The sequence below is a fragment of the Helianthus annuus genome, chromosome 10, assembly GCF_002127325.2.
Source record: "Helianthus annuus cultivar XRQ/B chromosome 10, HanXRQr2.0-SUNRISE, whole genome shotgun sequence".
In the NCBI taxonomy this organism is placed as follows: domain Eukaryota; kingdom Viridiplantae; phylum Streptophyta; class Magnoliopsida; order Asterales; family Asteraceae; genus Helianthus; species Helianthus annuus.
The window spans coordinates 27,814,312-27,831,381 of NC_035442.2; the positions used below are offsets into that span (position 1 = coordinate 27,814,312).

General features: G+C 37.5%; 1 protein-coding gene across 1 annotated transcript; it reads left to right on the forward strand.

The window, feature by feature from the left end:
• The first annotated feature begins 831 nt into the window (after positions 1–831).
• Positions 832–3,607, forward strand: LOC110884295 (receptor-like protein kinase ANXUR1). Its single transcript, XM_022132001.2, has one exon. The coding sequence runs from the start codon at positions 937–939 to the stop codon at positions 3,499–3,501; it is 2,565 nt and encodes an 854-aa protein (XP_021987693.1). The 5' UTR covers positions 832–936; the 3' UTR covers positions 3,502–3,607.
• Positions 3,608–17,070: the final 13,463 nt, after the last annotated feature.

Here is a 17,070-nt window from a genome sequence, read left to right on the forward strand (position 1 = left end):
GACAGACGTAAGTGCACCAACAAGTTTTAAATAAAGGGTTAAATTTATTGGGACTTCGTTAACAAATTTTGCAACAACAGAATAAACTATTTTTATCAGGAAAACCAAACTTTGTATTAATATATTAAATATTTTTATTTTCACTGTATAAAATTACATTTACTCGACCCATGTAACACATGAGGTTTTTTAAGATATAACTTTTTATTATTTGATATATAAAATTAGATTTACTCAATTCGTACAATACACGGGGGTTTTTAAGGATATACATTTTTTATTATTTAGTACAGAAAATTACATATATTCAAACCGTGTAATGCGCATATTTTTAAAGATGTAATTTTTTTTTATTGTTTGAAATATAAAATTACATTTATTCAACCCGTGTAATAAGTGAGGTTTTTTAAAGATGTATTATTTTATTATTTGATAAACAATATTACATTTATTTAACCCGTGTAATACACGTGGTTTTAAAGATATTTTATTTTGTATATAAAATTATATTTATTCAACCTGTACAATATGGTTCTTATAGATATAATTTTTTATTATTTAATATATAAAATTATATTTATTCAACCCGTACAATAAATGAGGTTTCAAAGATATATTATTTTATTATTTAGTATATCAAATTTATTTATTCAATCCCGTGTAATACACGGGGTTATAACCTAGTTTTTATAAGTGAAATTTTAGCTAGTTATGATTTTTGATCACAATCCACACGTAACAAATACCGTTTACAAATCTAAATCTGATCTAATAATCTAATAATCTAATAAAACCTAATATATAAAAATCAAAATCCTCCTTTGCGATTTTCCCTCATCTTCATTCTCTGATTCTAACAACCCAAAAAAAAAGAACAAAGATTCTGCATACATTTTCAATATCTATAATCTTTAAACCTCCATTGATCAACATATCATGAACCCTAATTTGATCCACCTGATCATATATCTACATCTTCTTCCCAATCTCCTCACCCTTCCTCCACCGTCCTCCGCCGCTTCATTAGCGCTAAACTGCGGATCAAAAGACGGTGGCAAGGATGCGGATAACCGAAAATGGGCAACAGACAGCAAATACCTGGTCTCCGGTGGCAAATCGGTAACATCAACCGCATTAACACAAGACCCATCATTATCCTCCGACGTACCCTACATGACCGCCAGAATATTCACCGGAGAAACCTCCTACAAATTTAACATTAATTCGACCAGCCGACACATCCTCCGCCTTCATTTCTACCCTTCAGAATACCCTAACTACAACATTTCGCAGTCATATTCAATCGTGAGCGCGGATTCAATATTATTGTTAAAAAACTTCAGCGCGTATATAACCGCTGAAGCGTTGTCGCAAGCGTACCTCATTAAAGAGTATTCGCTTGCTGCAACCGGCTCTGATAACATGTTAGTAAAATTTAAACCAATGGATAAATCATTTGCGTTTGTTAATGGAATTGAACTTATTCCTGAACCGGAGTTGTTCGATGATCAAGCCGGATTGGTTGGAGTGGCGGAGAATTCTGGTACAATTGATGGTGTGTCCGCAAACATGCAGAACATGTTCCGGATAAACGTAGGCGGACAGTATATTCCGCCTACGAATGATTCCGGCGGGTTAATGAGGAGTTGGTATGATGATACACCGTATATGTTTGGTGCGGGTACCGTTTCGCACAAAGCGAATATAACAATTGATTACAAAGACTATCCGGAGGCTATAGCTCCGGTGGATGTTTACCGGACCGCGAGATCTCAAGGACCGGATCCGAATATTAATAAGCAAAGTAATGTGACATGGTTGTTTAATGTGGATGCTAATTTTACTTATCTTGTTAGGTTTCATTTTTGTGAGTATCAGGTTGATAAGATTAATCAGAGGGTTTTTGAGATTTATTTGAACAACGAAACCGCGTTTGCGACCGCGGATATTATCGCGTGGACGGGTGGGAAAGGGATTCCGACGAGGAAGGATTACGCGATTTACGTCGGCGATAAGTCCGGTGATGAAGAGTTGTGGGTGACTTTGCATACTAATATTGATTTGAAGCCTGAGTTTTATGACATACTTTTGAATGGGTTGGAGATTTTTAAAATTAGTGATTCGAAATCGAGTTTGGCGGGACGGAATCCGGTCCCATCGGAGATGATGCAGAAACAACTGATCGCGAACCGGGAAGCTTATGACCCGGACGCGATCAGAGTAACACATGTTGTGGGTGGGGCGATGGGTGGGGTCGCGACTATCGGGGTGGCAATGGCTTTGGTATTCGTGATTCGTCGGAGACGACAAGTTGCGGGGACGGATTCGGGTGTCACGAGTTGGCTCCCGTTATATGGGAACTCGACTAGCAAATCTAGTGTATCCGGGAAAAGCCAATGTGGTAGTAGTTTGTCGACGGACGCTGTGTGCAATTCTCGATATTTTTCCTTAGTCGAGATCAAAAGCGCCACGAATAATTTCGAGGAGGGTAACGTTATCGGGATCGGGGGTTTTGGTAAAGTTTATAAGGGGATAATTGACGGGAATATGAAAGTGGCGATAAAACGAGCAAACCCGTCTTCGGATCAAGGCGTTAACGAGTTCGTGACAGAAATTGAGATGTTATCGAAGCTAAGACACCGGCATTTGGTTTCGCTCATCGGGTTTTGCGAAGATAGCAACGAGATGATTTTGGTTTATGATCACATGGGTAAAGGAACGTTACGGGATCATCTTTATAAGGGTAACATGATTACTCTTACATGGAAACAAAGGCTCGATATCTTAATCGGGTCCGCGAAAGGGCTACATTACCTACACACTGGAGCAAAATACACGATCATCCATCGAGACGTGAAAACGACAAACATTTTACTTGATGATAATTGGGTCGCGAAAGTATCAGATTTTGGGTTATCTAAAACGGGCCCGAATTTGAACCAAAACCACGTTAGCACCGTGGTAAAGGGTAGTTTCGGGTACTTGGATCCCGAGTACTTCAGAAGGCAACAGTTGACGGAAAAATCAGATGTCTACTCATTCGGGGTTGTTCTTTTCGAGGTGTTATGTGCCCGGCCTGCTTTGAACCCGAGTCTCCCAAAAGAGCAAGTGAGTTTAGCGGATTATGCATTGCAATCAGCGAGAAAAGGGACGTTGGAGGAGATGGTGGACCCACATTTGAAAGGGACGATTCAACCCGAGGCGTTTAAGAAATTTACTGATTGTTCGTTGCGGTGTTTGTCGGATCACGGGCTGGAACGACCCTCGATGGGTGATGTGTTATGGACTTTGGAGTTTATTCTTAAACTTGAAGCAAAAGGCGACGAGACGAGAAACGAGAAGAAGTCGGGATCTTCGGGGATGGTTGAAGTGCCGATTCAAAGTAGCGATATGATCGCGATGCATATGAACACGTTGAGTCTCGATGATGATGAGTATGATTATGATAGTGATGATGATGGTAATGCGTTCTCGCAGATTGTTGATCCAAAAGGAAGGTGATTGAAGTTGTGAATCATTTGGGTTGGCCAAAAAATAAAATAAAGTGACTTTGTTACTGCTCCGGATCGAACTGGGGAGCTTCCGTGCGTAAAACTGACGTGATAACCACTACACCACAGGAAAAAATCGTTTGTCTCACAAATGGTGTTTCAATGTGCGTTCCTACTTGTAATTTATAAACGATGAAATCAGTTTACATGTTTGGATAATTGTAATCTTATACAAAATCATATTATCTGTATCTGCATCCTCTTATATACATAAAAACCATTCTAACCCCTTTATTTCTTTAAAGTTATTGTTCTAGCATGACATTGCTAAGCCATATTATATGTCCGATGTAGGGGTGTTCAGAATTCGATTTGGATTCGAAAAATTCGAAATACGACTCGATTCGAATTCGATTATAAAGGTTCGAATTCGAGTTGATTCTTATTTGAGTCTAGTAATCGAATACGAATTTATGATTTTCAATTTGATTTGATTCGAAATTCGAATTCAATTTATATAAAAAAGTAATATATACATTCACACATATATATACACATTTAACTTATAAACTTGGCCAAAGTATGAATTACATCCATAAGTGATACGTTTATTATTCATAACATTACTAACAGGGCCGGCCCTGAGAATTTAGGTGCCCTGTCCGAGCTTGAAAAAATGTGCCCTTTAGTCCTAAGTAATAGACAAATTTTCTAACAAATTAACGCATAAATAATCGACAATTAATGTCAAATAACACCTAAATAATCGATAATTAACGCCGAATAACACCTATGTCCTAACTAATTGACAAATAACACCTAACAAATTAACAAATAGCACATTTTTTCAAGCTCGGACAGGGCGCCGAATTCTTAAGTCAAACTATAGGTTAGCCTACAAAACAATACACACTCTTTTCTCTTCCCTTTCAACTATCTGCCGCTGCAACTATTTAATAGGCCGGAAAAAGATTCCGGTGAAAAGTTTTTATAATTCTTCTTTTTTTTTTAACTGCTCTTCACTTCAATTACTCCTTGATTAGTAAGTTTCTAGCAAAAGTTTTTCCTATTTTCTATTTCAAATTTGAAGGCACCAAATTATGAACGTGCCCCTCGGGATCACGGGCCCTGGCCGGTGGTCCTCCCCGCACACCGTCAGGGCCGCCCCTGATTACTAAACCTAATGACAAATACCACATACTACTTATTTCCAAATTTTTATTTAACTTAAATCGCTACCAGTAACCAATTTGTCTTCTAAATTTTGATGTTTTGACATATTGATAGTTAATTGATTTTGCATATTATTATATTTTATGTTAAATATATTTAGTTTGCAGTAGTTCTTAAAAATGAACATAAAATAATTTATTGTTTACGGTGAATTTGAATTAAATTAAATTTATTCAATTTCGGTTTGAATTTGATTCGTATTCGAGTTTCATATATGGATCAAATCGACTCGAACACCAATTCAGGTAAAAAATAAAAATTCAAAAAATTCGGTTCGATTATTTCGGAAATCCGTTATTTGATTTAATGAACACCCTAGTTCCATGACTATGCTTGTGACACGCAGAAGTGCACATGGAAGATAACAAGAAAAACAAGGTTACAAACGACTTGATTATCTTTTGAACTAATCGAGCCTGATACGATGAAGGCTTGAATCAAGTTGGATAGCTCAAGCCATATTATTATGTATATCTCATGTGTCTGTATATAGTTTGTTGTTGTTAGTTGCTAGAGAGTTGTTACTAGAGTTAGTTATGGCGGTTACTATGTGACAACCCGTACTTTCGAGGTTAGCGTCATCTAACTCCGTGATCTTTTATTGCATATCATTGCCCTTCACGTTCCATTATACGTCGCATTCTTATGTTTTGGTTTTTGTGATAAACTTGATTATTATACTAAACTTGGTTTATTATAGTTAGTGGTTGATAATCATATTAATTACTTGAGGTTTAGAATACATAAAAGTCCAACCGCACACTAATGCTCGGGTCGCACACTACTTACTTGACCGCACACCTCATTTGCTCCTGTGTTCTCGGCCCAAACACACCACCAAGCCCAAACTGTTTGAGCCAACCCCTTGGGGGATGCGCATACATGTAGGTATGCATACACTATAGTGTGATTCAAAAATTATAACAAACCCTAGCATTTTTTCTCTCCTCCTTGGTGATCGACAACAACTCTCCTACTCGAAACTCTCTCCGTCTCGTTCTAGCACCCTCTCTTGCATCTCATATTCTGGTTAGTGTGTTATCATCGTTTGATTCAAGTCTTCCTTGTTGTACTTGGCTGTGTTTATGCTTGTTGACTGATATTGGTACTTATGAGAGTAAGTGTGATCTAGGATTTTACTAGAATCATGTTTCAATATTGTTTTGCTCGTATGAGTCTTGAATCAGTAACTAGGGTTTGCATGATAATAAGGTTTTCGATAATTTTCTTGTAATGATAAACTTCTAGATCCGATTCGGTATATTGATTATGATGTTAATTGATTATGGTGTTTATTCGGTAGAAAAACTAAAGAAAATTATTAGGCTGTTGATTTTAAGCTTTCTTAAAATCCTTGTCTCCCCGGCAACGGCGCCAAAAACTTGACGTGTCGGAGCGTGTACAGATTTTTTGATGTATTTTTAAGTACATTTTACTCTTTTTATCAAGTTTTATATTTATAAAACACGATTTAAACTATCACTCTTTACAAAACGGTAGGGCAAGTGTACCCATCGTTGGTGTAGTGTAGTGATGGTAAAATACCAAGGTCGTCCAAGGACACAAGAGCTTTTAATACCGGCTTATTGTCAACGTCTAATCGACCCAAATTTTGAGAAAAGGTTTAAACATGTAAAATACAGAAAGAAGCTAAAATAAATAAAGGAAACCAATAACAAGAAAGAATCACTTGGTTCCGACTTATCTTTTATGTATCCTTTGATGATTTCCGCACTTTAAGTTTTTTAAGAGATTATCTTAGTTATAGTGGCATGTCCCTCTTTTTTAAGGCAACGCTACCCTCAGCCATATTGGTCTGAGTCAGTAGGGATACAGTCCCGGAAGGTCGGATTATTGAAAGATAATTAAGTAAGTTATTAATGCAAAATGTGGCATGTCCCTCTTTTGGAGGCAACGCTACCCTCGGCCATATTGTTCTGAGTCAGCAGTGATACAGTCCCGCAAGGCCGGTTTAAAGTTTTAATAGTAGTTTATTTATAAGGGATTACAAGTCATTCTTACTTCCCCAGATTTGATGCTATCTGCCTCAAGGGAAGTCCTAATAAGCTTGAATCAGGTCCTCGCAGGATCTATACACTGAACGAGATAAGAACTTTACCCAAACCTCCCTTCTAACCCCCTTCTAGGCAGTTAACGTGCTTTATATAGATCGTAAAGACACGAATGAGTGAACTAACAAAGCATGAAGAATGATAGAATAAAATTCACCTTCAATATAAAAAACTAGTTATTAAAGTCATTAATACATACCCAATTAAAAAGTGACCAAAGGTTGGAAATCAAAAGTAATACACAAAAGATTTTGTCTTCACCAGGTGATGTAAGAGATTAGCCAAGCATGGCCATAGTTTGACGAAAGCTCTAACAAACGATCTTGGATCCCGAGACTACTCTAACTCTAAATAATGTGGTGGAACATGATGGTGTTATGGTGGTAGAAGTGAGAGAAATGTTTGCCAAGAGATGATTTGCAAGTGAGCCAAGCACCTCTATTTATAGTTGGAAACAGAAGACTCACACGGCCCCGTGCCTGGTGGGCACAACCCCGTGTCCTTCACCTTCCCTGTCTTCATTTAATGCTCTTGTCAGCTCTTCAGCACACACGGCCCCGTGTGTCAACGGCACGGCCCCGTGGCCCTTTGTACTTGTTGTACGAACCCAGATTTGCAAATCTGAGACTTGACCATGACCCGTGCTTAGGTGACACGGCCCTGTGTCCCTTGTCGTTTTCTGTTTGTCTTTATCTTTAAGGAATCTTGACTGGGGCACGGCCCCATGCCTAGCAGGCACGACCCCGTGTTGAGCTTCTGTTTTTGTTGCTTTTATTCTTGGGGTGAAGCTTGGAGGGTCGATATAGTGTGTCAACTTCCTTTCTTCGTATTTATGCTGGTTTTTGTCGTTAATTTGTTCCTTTTGTTTGTTTAAGCTCTTTTAATCCTGAAAATCAAAAGTAAACAAAAAACACACTTTTTCCAACATTAGTACTGAAAATGGTTGATTTTATACCGTAATTGTGTAACACCTCGAATTTTTGTATCCAATGATGTGTTAACACGTGTCATTTGTTTACACGTGGCATCTATAATAAACAAAGGACTAATTTTGACAAACCTTGAAAGTATATAAATTCGAGGGTTATAAATGTCAACAAGGGTGAATATACTGTATAGTATCCCTAAATAATGCTTAAACCTTCAAACGAATAAATTATAGATCGTACAAAAACAAAACGCGGAAGAAAGTGAGAGATTACAAACTACAGGGGTTAACTGTGTCAACATGTTTAATAATACCTCTGAGTGACCCTTTAACGTTCCCAAGACTTTGTAACAGTATTATACACTCACTAAAATAATATATATAAATTCCGCGAAGTTTCGATATGAAACGAGAAAGTTACGATCGAATTCGTAAAAGAAAGGTTAAAAGCGTCAATAATGAAAGCTAAGGCTTTCTGAACAATTAATAAATAAACCGGGGACTTAATAGCGCGGGTAATTAACACGAGGCCCCTATCGGTAAATAACCGAGGGCCAAACCGCAAAGTTACCCCTTCAAATCCGAAAGGTCAGGCAAATCATTACGAAAGATTTCGTTATTAATGGCCCGATTCTGTAATCATTGTAAAAGATTTGAAAAATTCAGAAAATATAACCTCACGCGACCCGCGTAAGGTTTAAACATAAGTTGAGGCGGGCCGCGAGCCTCCTCTATTACGCGTCTGATTTTCTGATCCCAGGCGACCCGCGTAAGAGTTGCATGGAATGTCCATGCGGGTCGCGTACGACGCCCAGATGCAGAAAGTTGTAGTTTCTTGACTTTTGGAGCTTGTGAACGATCATGCACATAATTATGGGGCATGGGCACCCTATGCTCAACCCATACACTTAGGGGACATCTACCCATCAGCTCTGGACTGATTGTAGTGCTTGTAATGATCATAAGTTGCTTCCTTTGGCTATAAATAGCCACACCTTGTGCATAACAAATCACACAACACAAAACACTTACAACTGATCATTTCAAGAGCTCCCTAGCATTCTCTTCTGTTCTATAATCAAGAACACACTTCTGTAAGTCGTTCACAATCAATTTGGTCTTGCATTTCCATAGTTATAGCTCATAAACGCAACCGTCGTAACTAACGGTTGTCATTGCAATATCTTGCAAATGGTTCAGTCTTATGACGAATCAAAAATGGTTATGAGTTGGTATTTATGTGGGTATTAAACCTCTAAAATGGTTCCCCCTGATCACCACTCTAACTATGTCAATTATCGAGTCAAACGTGCGGTTAAAAAGTCAACAGAAAGCTATTTTAGCGATTTAAGCATAATCTGTAATATATATGTTATGGAACCTGTTTTGACAATCATAAATCATGGTAATAAGTATATAAACTTGTTTGCGCTCGTTTGAATCGATCATTTACTGTATAGAACCGGTTCGGAGCCGAATGTCGCAAAAGTTTGACTTTTGCTTTGACTTCAGTTCTGACCCGTTTTAGTGAGGTATGAATATACCTTAGGACTCTCTTAGGACCAGGTCACATATTGGTATACGCCTCTGTGGTCGGTTCATGAGTTATCCAAGTCTTTAGCGCATTTCCGTCATTCGCCTAAAAGTTGACCGTAACGGCCTTTTAAAATTAAAACGAGTATTTCGAACACGTGAACGGACCAAAACCTTGCTTGTTAAATTATAAGCATGTCCCTGAAGTTTCACGTCAATCCGAGGCCTAGAATGAGAGTTATGCTAAAAGGCGCACTTTTAAGAAAGTTTTGTAATTAACGGCGCAATTAGCATAACGCCCATCTAACCCAAGTTTTCGTCACCAAAACTTTTACCCACTGTGGTAAAATAATATTTTGGGAATTTTAAAGATTTTTAATAATTTTTACCTTGCTCATAACCTGCGGTTATGGCTACGGTTCGGTAAATACCGAATATGCCCTTTTTGACCAAAACGGGAGTTCTACAAGGTCTTTTGACCCGATTCCAATTGCCACTGGTTTTAAATAATAAATAAAGTGTTTTAAGCTTTATAAGCTGTTCGGGAAACTCAGATTTCCTGTAGAACTCGAAAAGCCCTTTTTAAAGTCTTTAAAATGACCGAAAAGCCCCTTCGGGGCATAATATAAACTTAAACTCGTTACGGGCATTACGGAAGGTATCCTACTGATGCCAAAATACTTTTAAGGCATATTGACTTAGGAAATAAGCGTACGACTCTTATGGTTAACCGTTTCGCCTATTTGCGCACACGGTACGGCTCATGGAACTAGTTTTCGTGCAATAGCCGATACGGGTCAAATTATACTATTTGAACCCCAAAATCCAGAGTATGAACCATTGACCCATATAAAAACAAGTCTCTGAACTTGTTGGGTCCAAATCATACTCCATTCTCGGTTTTCGCCTTTTCGTGCGAATTAACCATATCTATATATCGGAATCAACCGGTTTAAGCTACGGCTAATATAAGGACCGTTAGGATTCTAAGAGGTTAATTAAAACCTTCGTTCCAGATTAGGAGCCCCAGTAAAAGCTATCGGTGACTTGATCTAAATTAAGGATTAATACTTGCAAAGGTAAATACTTTTGACTTATTTCCCCTATATGGGCTTGGGTTACGGTATATTAATACCGCTTGATTGAGCATTATATACTTCCATCGCTTAGGTGGTTAATTGATTAAATATGATCGGCTCATTTGAACAGTTTTGTTGCTTATAAGCCTTTGGGGGGTTTAATGACCGTTGTCCCGGATATCCTCGGCATCATTTTACGAAATGGCCACGACCATCGACATCCCGGTGTAGGCGTACACCCGGTATAAAGTGTCGACATTAAAACTAAAAGACGTAGCCGTTGGTTTCTGTACTACGGTTTTACGCAAACGTGGTGTGTCTATAAATCTTTAACCCGGCACGACCCGGGCTACTGAACGCATAAAAGAACATGTAAAACGTTCACAAGATCATTATGAATTTTCCCAAGTTATAAAAGAGTTTGTGCCTTGTGCATTCAAATCAATTTTAATAAACATTTTCAAATGTGTCAGTTGAATGTATTTACCAGTGTAAACTGACGTATTTTCCCCAAAAAGATTAAGTGCAGGTACCTAAACGTAATTGGCTGGTATTAGCTCCCTAGCGTCGGGATAAGCCTCGCAAGCTTGATTGCAGTATCTAATGGAACAATACCTTACTTTTATTTTCGATCCACTGTGGATATTCAACTCTGTAATACATTGATATTATGATCAGAGGTTGAAATTTATATATTTATCTTATGCTTCCGCTGTGCATTATATAATTGTGTGGTTTGACTATATTGTTGCCAACATCGTCACGGTAATCCCCACCGGGCCCACCGGTGAGACACGTGGAAATCGGGGTGTGACAAATTGATACAATTCATATGTTGCATTTGACGCATATCGGACAACAGCCACAAATTTCCAACTAGCACGAGAGGCATGTCACCTTTCTTGTGGTGCGTGGCGGCCTTAGTGATAGGCGCCCGCTGGTCATCACAAGTGTAGTGGGTCACTACCGGTCCCATTGTGTGTTCATTGATGGCAAAAGCACTACAAGCATCATCTATGAGAACTACTTCAATCAATTCGACATGGAAGACAAGGCTCACCTCGAGCCTGTTGAAGTTCCATTAACCGGTTTCTGCAACGAACCAGTGCTGCCTCTTGGTCAAATCTCTTTTCCACTCACACTTTCTGATGGGAAACATTCAAGAACCGAGAATGTGAATTTCATGGTTCTCCCTTCACATTCTCGACACGATATCCTCCTCGGTAGAGATGTCGTAGGAAACTTCAACATGGTGGCTTCAACCACGTATGCGGAGATAGGATTTCCCACCTAGAGCGGGGTCATGTTCATATATGCAAAGAAAGAGTGCCTCACCACTGAAACCGCACGACCCGCGAAGTTAGCCAAACCATCTCCACGGACTGAGCCGGAGAAATGGGTTCTCAACCCCAAATTTCTAGAGCAGACCATCAACTTGGAACCTGTCATTTTAGAGAACAATCATTCTCACATGAAGCAATTTCTAATCCCGAAACATAGACATAGTTGTGTGGCAACACTCTCAGCTTGAAATTCAATTATGACACTTTTGACTCGTTCGTGCTTTTATCAAACTAATTTGTTTATTACATTTAAAATACCATGGACATCATGTTATATCAGTTTACAAATTTTCAATATTCAAATTTACAAGTTCCTTATGAAATCTTAACCCGTTTTGCAGAAATACTCGTTTTGACCCGTTACGAGTATTTTACATTTTTAGGCTTAAATCACGCTTCTTTTAGTTTACACCCTATCTCCATTTTTATACGTATCCCAAGGACGCAATTTAATAAGATGCTTATTTCATAACAACTCTTAAAGGTTATTTGCCCTATTTACCCCTCAAGGGCTTTTTGGTCAATTTTAGCCCTTCATTTTGCGTCGAATGACTTTCACTAATAGTTGACCAAAATATCGCTTCTAACTACAATACAAAATATGCGTACCTGGCTCGGGTCAAGTATTGACCCGTTTTAATACCTTGCATTAATGATTTTGCTAACTTATAGCAATGTAAATTTCCATAAGCCATTTTTAACCTGTGAGCACTAGACTCGACAATACTCATTAGTCGTTGTTTGTCAAATGGCGCTAAAATCACCAATTAACCCTTTGGTCTAAACGACCAAATGTTAGGCATTTGTATTTGAATGGTATATATATATATATATTTATATATATATATATAGGGAGAAGATCATGCGAGAACCACCTCTTATTGTGAGAACCGCGAGAACCAATGTGAACACACCAAAAATGCCTAAAAATAGCTAAAAATCACACAAAATTTTTTTTTTTTGAATTTTTTAATATTTTTTTATAAAAAATCGCTACTTTTCGAAGCAAAAAAAAAAAAAATTTTTTGCTTTTAAAAGTAGCGATTTTAACATGAAAAATATTAAAAAATTCAAAAAAAAAATTTAGAGTTTTTTTTTATTTTTTTAGATTTTTTTTAGATTTTTTTAGGTTTTTGGAGGTTTAGTTTTTAGCATTTTAGCTTGGGGGGGGGGGGGGGTTTAGGTTTTTGGGGGGTGGGGGTGGGGGGGGTTTAGGTTTTTTTTTTTTGGGGGGGGGGGTGGGGTTAGGTTTTTTTTAGCATTTAGCTTGGGGGGGTAGGTTTTTTTTTGGGGGGGGGGGGTTGGGGGGTTTAGGTTTTGGGGGGGGGGGGGGTGGGGGTTAGGTTTTTTTAGGTATTTTAGGTTGTGTTCACATTGGTTCTCAAGGTTCTCACAATAAGGGTGGTTCTCACATGAGCCCCTCCCTATATATATATATATATATATATATATATATATATATATATATATATATATATATATATATATATATATATATATATACCATTTCGTTATTTATCCCATTTCGGCTTACGCCGAATGGTATCTTTTAACCTTAACTTACGTTTGTCGACACGCGACTAATTCCCATTTTATCCCTCTCATTATTATAAATTACCCCATAGGGCAACATTTCAAAATTCGTTGTATGTTTGTCATTCCATGACTATATTACCATTTACCCTTTTTTTACCATCTATCATGATTTTCCATCATTTTTTTACTTATTCCGAGCCGTATCAATTACGTCGAAACACCACATTTTTAACCATTAGCTAAACATATTTGTAACCATTATAAAAATTAGACATTCTATAAAAAGGGAGTGTAAGCTTTACTTACCTTGCATCCGAAACACGCTTTTCCTTCACACTTGATTCGTTTGACCCGCTTCTTTTCCAAGCCTCCACCTAGCTTGTAAAGCGTCAAACTATCATCATAATTCGTAAGACGGTTAGATTAGTCATCATTACCTACGACTATTCCATCTTACGGATTTTATGTCGAAACTACTATTCGACTTCATCATTGGTTAGTTTAACTTTCTAAAAGTTAACTACCGTTATTCATATGACATACACCATTTAAATTAAATCGACATCATGATTAGAACTCGTATTATCCATTATCACACGGGATTAATCAAATTAGGCTATTACGCGTTTCATTCACAACTTTAACATATGAACATTCATTTAGGCATTTTAACAAACACCTTACGGGCAAGATTGTTATACTACTTTTCTCTAGTTCATTACTAGCTTTTAACCAAGTTTATATTATCAAAACCAAGCCCTTGGTCTAGTATTCATGAACATTATCACTATCTTACATCATAACATCAGTTTTCTCACAATTTAACATACATAATCATATGTTCATTACAATAACATAAAACCCACTTAACACACACATATGGGAAATCATCAAATCCTTCAAGTCATAACATCATATGCGTAATTTTCACTTAGGGTTTAGTTCCTAAGCATGTATTCATCACTAATTTAGCCATAGCTTCTCTAATCCATACATAATTTGTGATTATGATGATTACTCAAATTTTACAACTTCGCGAATCATCAAATTTTTACATACCTTATGATCCTCTAGTTCGGGTGATCATTAATTCATGCCCGGTTGTGAATTTGAGCTTCATTTGGCCCTTCAATTGGATGGATTTGTTGGAAGTTAGGGTTTTGGCTCTAGAGCCTTCTCCTCTGGTCGATCACGCACACACACTTGTGTGTGTGTGTGTGTGTGTGTGTTGTGTTTTTTTTAAATAAACCAACTTCCAAGTTATCCACTTTAGTCCCTCGTGTTTTGGCTAGTTATTAAGTTAGCCACAACCTAATTCTTTCTAACAATATTCCCACTCGGGCCTTTTATCCATTTTATTTTCTTAAAAGCTCTTATTCGCTTTTTAATTAATATTAGGATTATTTATTTCAATCCTAATATTTACCGGGTTACTTTTACCACTAACGGTACTTTACCCGTCTTTTAGTATTAACGGGGTTTGATTACCAAACCCGTTTTCGGGATGTTACAAGTCTACCCCCCTTAAAGAGGTTTCGTCCCCGAAACCTTATTTACGTAGCTCATTTGTTTAGACTAAACGAACTTAGTTTCGTTTTCAAGGCATTCATTCATTCTGTTCGATCTAACGTTTTCATTTATATTGACGCGCACGTCTTTCATGTGTAAGGCCTCGCGAGCCGTTACTTTCAGCTTATATCCTTTATCTTTATTGACTGAGTCGTCACTTGACTACTTAGTCTCATCAGTCTGCTAACAGGTTTATCCGCGCTTGTCTTATATTAACAAGCGCTTTGTATTTGCCATGACATTTTCTTAACTTTGAATAGTTTTTTACCGGCTAGACTAATTAGTCGCGTCACTTCATACCCCGTTACCCGGGTATACTATTTTGCCACCTCCGGCCTTATGTGTGTTTAAGATTTTCTAAACCTCCTTATACTACTTATGTTTGCTAAAACATTGCTTTTGACTAAAAACTAAATTTTTATTTTACACTCTCTCTTTGTCTAACATCTTTTTCTCGTGTCTAGGAATTTCCGTTCTAAGTTTTTATTCCTGGCCGTTATTAATTTACTCGGAGATTTGTAACCAGTTTTCCATGCCTTGTCCAAGTGACCCGTAGGTTCTTTTACTTAGCCTTGTAGACTATTTCTTTAAATTTTCACCTTTTTACCTTTTTAAGGTGAAACCTCGACAGTTCGTTCCTTTCTATTTGTGACCCAAGGGTCTTTTGGTCCCGTAGACTTTAACACTCCTTATAATCCCGTAGGTTATGATGATCTCGTAGATCATCTTTTATTCATGTCTTTATTTAATGTACATACATGTTTACTTTCAAACTCATCATCCGACTTTATGACTCCTTATCCCGTAACCCACGTTACAATGTGATCATTTTCTATATTACTTTTCTTGACTGAGAGCGTGTCACGTCACGTTTAAGTTTAATTCAACTTTTCTTTATCATACTTCTTTTTTTTCGAATGTATCGTCTCGCACCTATCGGTGTTAAGACCCATATTCTTTGATATTAATCATTTCCGAATTCGTCTCATAGTATTCATATTTGTTAAAACGTTATTTCTTACTAAAACTGAATTTTAGTTTAACGTTTTTCTCTTTAACCATGTCAATTACTCATATCAATGAAACTGACAACCCATAATTTATTCTTTTTTTTCGGTCTCGTTTTACACGGGGAATCGTAACCCGTTCCCTCGCTTTACGCTATTGACCCGTAGGTCTTTTCACCATTTTAAGCTTAGAAATCGTTCATTTTCATTCTTGAATTTTATGGACCTTGACCGTGGTCTAAGGCTACCTTTGTTTCCTCTTAGATTAACCTTCCGACTCTACGACTTCTTACGTCGTCTACATGCCGGTTTGTTCTACGTTTACCGTCACCCGGTTCATACCTATACTTCTTTACAACTCGTACCCAGGGTTCTTTTATCTTAATGTTTTTAACGCTTATAATCCTTTGCATAGGTTTATTGATAATTTGCGCTTTTATTTATTCGGTTCGCGCCCACTTACATTAGCAAGCGTTGTTCTTTATTTAACTCATTTGACTTGTTCATGTGAAATTTCATCACTTATGGATGTCAAACTTCATTCTTTATTCCACCCGTTCAACTTTGAAATAGTTGAACGAAATTTTCAAAATTTATGCTTGCAAAATCTTGTCGACTTTTAGTCATGACCCGAAACCCGAGTCTTTTAACTTTCCATCCGCGTTCCCGTTTTTCGGTCTACGCATGTGTTTAAATCCTTACCCATCAACTGGGTGTTTTACCGAAGTCATTATCATTACAACCCTTCCGGTATGAATTAAGGCTTCGCTTCGATTTATTTGGTCGTCTTAGCGAAATCCATCTCTTTTATTCAACCGTGTCTTTTATTCTTTATATGACCATCCTTGACGGCCTTATAGATTATGAGTGACAATTATCATCGTCATCCCTTCTTTACTACAACCAAAATTAACAACCTTGATTTTCATGTGGGCAATACCTCCGTTTTTATGACCCGGCGGGTCATCTATACTTTGGTTTTACTTGCCCTTTTTGTCCATAATGACTTATTTTCGCGAATTTTCCTTAGGTCATTCCTTTATATTTTCATTTACAATTAACTTTGTCCCTCCTCTCGGGCTCATTATTCTAATGTAATACGCTTCCATCACCCAGCTGTGCGTTTACATTATTATCAAACATTTTGCTCATTGTTTCATTTAGGTACCTTTTAATTCATCCCACTCACCCTGTCCTTACTACATCGGATGTAAATATGTCCATCATAAGAAGTTCATGGTATCATGTGTTCACTACTTACTTGGCCAGAGTAAGCGAT